Source organism: Carlito syrichta, unplaced genomic scaffold, assembly GCF_000164805.1.
Source record: "Carlito syrichta isolate Samal-C Ts95f unplaced genomic scaffold, Tarsius_syrichta-2.0.1 Scaffold314839, whole genome shotgun sequence".
Taxonomy (NCBI): Eukaryota; Metazoa; Chordata; class Mammalia; order Primates; family Tarsiidae; genus Carlito; species Carlito syrichta.
The window spans coordinates 160,496-167,580 of record NW_007258935.1 but is presented as its reverse complement, the minus strand read 5'-3'; the positions used below and the strand labels follow the sequence as shown (position 1 = coordinate 167,580).

Sequence of the window (7,085 nt, the reverse complement as noted above, 5' to 3'; positions counted from 1 at the left end):
GTTGCCCCATTGGTTGAAAGAATAGCCGTGTCAGAAGGATTATAAATTGTGAACATTGAGCAACTTGTTTAAACAGAAAGTCATTCCACACTATGATAGTAGAATTATCATATAAGTGGGTTATAGTAGATACATGAGAAAATTGGACTTTAAAGACTCAATCTCATTTGAGAACATAAAAGTCCATTTCGAAGACTGTCTGTGTGTCTGTGGTGGCTTATTGAGCCAAAGAAAATCAACATATGAAGATTTCATTTGCTTATTTAGGCCAGCCTATGTTGGTGACAAAAAACATCTTGACTTTACCACTTTTACTGGTTTCTTTTTTCTTTCTGCTATTGGATTTTTGTTTATATATGTGTATATATGTTTTTATTTTTAGATGTGGGGTACAATTCAGGATTAGGTATACAAGTGGACATCGTACAGGTAAAGTTTGGGCCTCCCTTTGGTCCCCACTTTGCCCGATTTGAGATCAAGTACCATTATTGATGTTGTATCTCCCCCTGCCCAACCCTCTATGGCTTTTAGTTGTTTCTTAAGCTGCTATTTATAGACTAAAGATTCTCTGTTAAGGTGAATAAGTATGGCATTCGTTATTCTTTTCAATTTTAGTTTTCACGTAAAGATGTCTCTTTTAAGTATGTCACTTGTAAACTCTTCCTTCCTGACACACGTAGCTTGTAAACCTACTTTCCTGATAGTTCTTATCTCATTCTTTTACAGGTACCTCCTATTTAACTGACATTGTGTGGTGGGCCGGCACAATTGCAAGTAAGCAGCCTGCATGCTATCTTTCATTCTTAAGATCAGTCATTTGTTTGGGCAGGACTGGAGGGGCTGGGATGAGTTTGGCTACATTCTTTGGAAGAGACTGTCACTGGCCTCACTGTGTGATACCCTGCCTCGCAAGAGTCACTCTCCTTGCTCGATTTCCTCTAGTCATCCTTCCTCCTTTTGGAAGGGAGCGAATGGACCCGTGCAGAATGAGGACAAGGAAGGAGGTGGCAGAGGTTCCTGCTGCCCACGAGGAACCCTGGGTTTAGTCTAGGTCAGACTGTCCTGGGGCTGAGGAAATTAAACAGCCCCTATTTACTCACAGCAGTCAGTCAGGGCTGGCATTTGAGGAAACTCCATGTGTTAGTGCCTCGTTTTGCTCAACACTTGGTGTAACAAAGGAGTTTCTTGAAAGCCCAGATCAGAGGTCATATGCTGTTATGTAAATATGAATAACAAAATTAGCATTCAGAACTCTAAATGTGTAAAGGACTATATTAGAAACGAAAGAACTATTGGCTGGGCTTACACCTGTAATTCCAGCACTTTGGGAAGCGGAGGTGAGAAAATAGTCTGAGCCCACAGGTTCGAGACCAGCCTAGGCAACATGGCAACACCTCATCTCTACAATAAATCAAAAAATTGGCTGGGCATGGTTGCTCAAGCCTATAATCCCAGCACTTTGAGAGGCCAAGGTGACAGCATTGCCTGAGTTCAAGGGTTCGAGACCAGCCTGGACAACTTGGTGAGACCTTGTCTCTACATTAAATCAAAAAATTATCCAGGTGTGGCATGCGCACCTGTGGTTCCAGCTACTTGGAAGGCTGAGGTGGAAGGATTGCCTAAGCCTAGCAGGTCGAGGCTGTGGTAGCCATGAGCATGCCACTACACTCCAGCCTGGGCGACAGAATGAGATTCTGGCTCAAAAAAAAAAGAAAGAAAAGAAAAGAATGAAAGAAATATTGACTGGGTGTGGTGGCTTACACCTGTAATCCCACCATGTTGGAAGGTGGAGGTGAGAGGATGGCCTGAGCCCACAGGTTCAAGACCAGCCCAGGTAACATGGTGAGACCTCATCTCTATAATGAATCAAAAAATTAGCTGGGCGTGGTGGCTCAAGCCTGTAATCCTAGCACTTTGGAAGGCCAAGGCGAGAGGATTGCCTGAGCCCAGGGTTTGAGACCAGCCTTGGCAACTTGGCGAGACCTTGCCTCTACAATAAATCAAAAAAAGGAGCCGGGCATGGTGGCTTATGCCTGTATTTCCAGCTACTTGTAAGGCTGAGGTGGAAGCATCGCCTGAGCCTAGCAGGTAGAGGCTGCAGTGGCCATGAGCATGCCACTGCACTCTAGCCTGTGCAACAGAGTGAGACTCTGGCTCAAAAAAAAAAAAAGAAAAGAAAAGGAAAGAAATGTGGCTTATTTGTCACATACTATCTTTAGGCAAGACACAACCTGGCGAATGCTGATCCTATCCGCTGTCAAGCTGCTTATTGAGCTCCATCTGGTGAAGCCCCGGTCCTGTGCAGGCAGCAGTGCTTTTGCTTGGCACTGTGGTCAGCTGCCAGAACTGGAGTAGGTTGCAAGTACTTGAAGGCGCATGGGAAGTTTTGGATGACTTAAAACAAGGATGTGTTATAAGAATGGAAATACACTTAGTGCTGCGCCCCACTAGTCACTGCCAGTTAGGTTGGATATTTTCGTGGAGGGCTGAACCCAAGTGATTGAACCCATTAGGCTGCAGGGGCTGCTTTCTGCTCCCCATGACCCTTAAACATGAAGCTGCTGCCTCTGACTTGATCCCTTACAAGTAATGAACAGGAAGTAGCTCTTCCAGAATAGAGCCTTGCAAAATTCACTGTGATCAGTGCCAAGAGACCTCTGTGATTGTAGCAGTGCCTTTGTGATTCTCTTGACAGTGGCTGTTGGCCAGATCGGAAACTTCCTGGCATACACGGCTGTCCCTACGGTCCTGGTGACGCCCCTGGGTGCCCTTGGAGTGCCATTTGGGTGAGGATGAAGATTCTGTGCTTTGTATTTATTGTGTAGTTTAGATATTAAAAAATTTGGCTGGGCGTGGTGGCTCATGCCTATAATCCCAGCACTTTGGGAGGCTGAGGTGAGAGAATTACCTGAGCCCATGGGTTTGAGACCAGCCTGGGCAACTTGGTGAGACCTCATCTCTACAGTAAATAAAAAAATTAGCTGGGTGTGGTGGCACATGCCTATAGTTCCAGCTACTTGGAAGGCTGAGGGGAAGGATCACCTGAGCCCAGCAGGTTGAGGCCGCAGTGGCCATGAGCATGCCACCACACTCCAGCCTGAGTGAAAGAGTGAGACTCCAACTCAAAAAAAAAAAAAAGTCATCTTAAATGTTTCTTTTTAAAAAAACAGTATAATTGTAATTGAAGATAGGTCTTCCGTATTCCAGTCTACATTGTTTAATGTCATCCCTTCAAATATCATTACTAACCCCTTTCTTAGAAATTTACTTGAGTGTATTACAGGTTTTTACTCATTCATGGGCATCAGTGAATCTGTTGCCCTTATTCTCCTGGTCTTGGCCCCGAGACACTTCTTGGAGTAGAGAGTCTTCCTGACACCTTGGCAAGTTATTATGAGAAGTCATTAAGCAAAACAAATCAGTGGGTGTTTCATTTGGGTGCTTGGCATTACTTGTGGGACTCTGGGTACTAGACAGTTTCTCCCCTCCCAGGAGATTACAGAGGTTGGGATGAATGACACATGACTCCAGTGAGTGTAAAATGTGTCTGTGACTCACATAGTCAGCAGCACATCGACTCTCTGAGGCGGATGCTCTGGTTTGGTTCTGGTGAGAATGGGCTGAGGGTGGCTCTGGTTCTGTTGTAGTCAGTGGGCAGTTCGCACGTTTAGGCCAGGGCTTACATGTTCTGAAACTTCTACTTGTGCCAAGGGATCGAGGACTCCAGGCACCGAGGGCATGAGCCACTTTCTGACCAGGTGGTCTAGATGCCGTCAGAGGGGAGAAGGAAGGAGGGGCCTTGCAACCTGCAGCCATCAAACCTCACAAATGGAGCCACACTTTAATAACTTGGCTTACTGCAAACATTATTTTGTGAGACATTTATTAAATAGTGTAGCACATATTCTCTTGTGAACCTATGTATATTGCTTTGTCTTTACAGAATCGTTAATAAACAGATAGGATAGACATGAAATAAAATCCAAGTTTCTAACTCATGGATACATTGGCTTTCTGCTGTATTCCAGACAGACTCCCAGATCCTTAAAGAGAAGTATGTCTGTGATGGATGTATTTAAGTTTGCACCTTAGAGTCACTTAGGCTTTAGGGTTCTGTGGCCTAAAAGTCATGTATGCTTTTCACATGGGAGCCTTTGAAAATGTATTTTTATCACATTGTTCTCATCCACACATATGCTGGCTTTGCCTTTTGGATCACAAGAAGCTAGGAAGTATGTGTGTTCTTACATCAGGATCACTCCTCCAGCTTCCTCAACCTGCTCCTGGAAATATGATCAGGCAGACAAACAACCTGACCTGGGAGCTTTGCACATGGCATATTTAATGTGCCCATAGTAAAATACCTCATCTATTTAACTTCCTAAAAACTGCTCTCATGCACTCTGATAACTAGGTCATCTCACTAGAAGTGTTCCCTGATTCAAGACCATAGGAGATGTTATTCGCCATGTTAAGAACCATGTGTGTAGCCGGGCTCGGTGGCTCAGCCTGTAATCCCATGCCTTGGGAGGCTGAGGTGAATGGATTGCCTGAGCCCGCGAGTTCGACACCCGCCTGGGCAACTTGGCGAGACCTCATCTCTACAATAAATCAAAAAATTAGCTGGGCATGGTAGTGCGCGCCTGTAGTTTCAGCTACTCGGAAGGCTGAGGCGGAAGGATCGCTGGAGCTCAGCAGGCCAAGGTTGCGGTGACCGAGAGCAGCCACTGTACTCCAGTCTGGGCGACAGAGTGAGACTCCAACTCAAAAATAAAAAAATAAAGAACCATGTGTGATAGTATTCTGGATCAAAAGCCTGCTTCAATTCAGGATCCCAATAAAACTTTTGTTTTTTTGAGTTGGAGTCTCACTCTGTCACCCAGGCTGGGTACAGTGGCATGTTCCTGGGCACCTCAGCCTCGATCTGCTGGGCTCAGGCGATCCGTCTGCCTAAGCCTTCCAAGTAGCTGGAACTATAGGCACACGCTACCACACCAAGCTAATTTTTAAATTTATTGTAGAGATGAGTTCTCACCATGTTGCCCAGGCTGGTCTCCAACACCTGGACTCAGGCAATCCTCTCACGTTGGCCTCCCAAAGTGCTGGGGTTATAGGCTTGAGCCCTACCGCACCTGACGGAGTTTTCCTTTGATTTACTGAAGGTAGGCTGCCTGTGTGGCCTGCAGTAAAATGTTTGAATGCTGTCTAAAACCTGCCTATTGGAAATTTATCTATGTCTAACCTGTGCTAGATTCAAAGCGTGTCAGTGTAAGTGAAAATGGTTGTGCTGAGGCAAAATGTGAACTAAATTTATTCTAAGTTTCTCAAGGTCCCTCCTTTCATTTCTAAGACCTCATCTCTACAATAAATCAAAAAATTAGCTGGGCATGGTGACACATGCCTGTAGTTCCAGCTACTTGGAAGTCTTAGGCGGAAGGATCACCTGAGCCCAGCAGGTCGATGCTGGGGTCACCGTGCACGTGCCACTGCACTCCAGCCTGGGTTACAGTGCGACTCCCACTCAAAAAAAAAGTTAGATTGTAAATCTTTGATTGTGGTCAAGTAGAGACTACCCACCACCCCATAAAGCCCTCCTGACTTCACTAGTAAGAAGTTTAATGCCATGTAATTGGCTAGGGTGAACTGTTTGATTTCTCCTTCCTTCTGGTTTAGCAGACTTAACACTCGGATGTATATTCAGCCATGTAGTGATCTCAACATATTAAGGCCAGGGTGTGGAGTAAAGGAGTCAAAAATTAATCTCTTGTTGGTAAGCCCAAATGTTTGGCGTAGAGTTGCCTAACCACGATGAGCAGGAGGCCAGTGAAACTCATGCTGGACAGGGATGTTTACCCTTTAAAAATTTTTTTTAATTTATCTTTTATTTTCTTTGAGTTGGAGTCTCACTCTGTCACCCAGGCTGGAGGGTGGTGGCATGCTCCTGGCCCCCGTAGCCTCAACCTGCTGGGCTCAGGTGATCCTTCTGCCTCAGCCTTCCAAGTAGCTGGAACTACAGGCACATGTCGCCACGCCCAGCTAGTTTTTTGGATTTACTGTAGAGTTGAGGTCTCACCAAGTTGCCCAGGCTGGTCTTGAACCTGTGGGCCCAGGCAATCCTCTCACCTCAGCCTCTCAAAGTGCTGGGGTTATGGGCGTGAGCCACCATGCCCAGCTGGATATTCGCCCTTAGCCTCAGTTTGATTACTCCATGGTCCATTGGGAGGGCGAAATATTCCCAACTCCTCAGTCTATCCATGTCACCTTGTGTTACAAAGAATCTAGAGATAGAGAAGATACACAAGGTTGTTAAAGACAGTGGGGAGGTAGAGGCTGTTGATCAAGCCTTCAGGTTAGATATTTTTACCTCCAACCAAGTTAGGGAGACCAGAAAAGGAGGGTGTCTTTTATATTGAATGTAAGTTACTTTATGACAATAAATTAAATGATTGACGAGACAGCCTTTACTATGCCAGTCCTGCAGGTATTTCACAAAGTTACCTTTTTGAAGATGTATCTGACCTCATCTAAGCAGTTCTGAGGTGTATGACTCAGTTGGCTGATCTGCAGCAGTGACTTTGGTGTCTGGAGAGGGTGCTGGTTTGAGTCTGAACAGGTGTGTCCAGAAAGGGAGTCCCAGGGGTTTGGCTGTAGTGGGAGTGGTTAGAATGACTTGAAAGGGTCCCGGGCTGGGCATGGTTGCTCAAGCCTATAATCCCAGCAATTTGGGAGGCCAAGGCGAGAGGACTGCCTGAGGCCGCAGGTTTGAGACCAGCCTGGGCAACATGGTGAGACCTCATCTCTACAATTAAAAAAAAAGAAAGAAAGGGTCTCTTCCATGGTGGCTGAAGATGCCTAGTCTGACCTGGTAGGTCTTTAAGAAATACCCAGTCTCCAAGTTGCAGTTGAGGTTTGGGAGTTGGGCCCTTGCAGGGGGCTGGAGGATGCTGGTCTGCATAGTCTCTCAAAAGTTTCCTGACTGCTGGGCTCGGTGGCTCAGCCTGTAATCCCGCGCCTTTGGGAGGCTGAGGTGAGTGGATTGCCCGAGCCCGCGGGTTCGAGACCCGCCTGGGCAGCGAGACCTCATC

The 7,085-nt window shown here is 46.1% G+C and overlaps 1 protein-coding gene across 1 annotated transcript in view; it reads left to right on the top strand.

The window, feature by feature from the left end:
- The first annotated feature begins 730 nt into the window (after positions 1-730).
- The window catches only part of NIPA1 (non imprinted in Prader-Willi/Angelman syndrome 1), a 31,229-nt gene continuing 24,874 nt past the window's right edge, over positions 731-7,085 (top strand). The window contains exons 1-2 of the mRNA XM_021705942.1: positions 731-774; positions 2,696-2,786. Of these exons, the coding sequence (XP_021561617.1) occupies position 774; positions 2,696-2,786 (92 nt within the window). The 5' untranslated portion in view covers positions 731-773. The remainder of the gene's footprint in view (positions 775-2,695; positions 2,787-7,085) is intronic.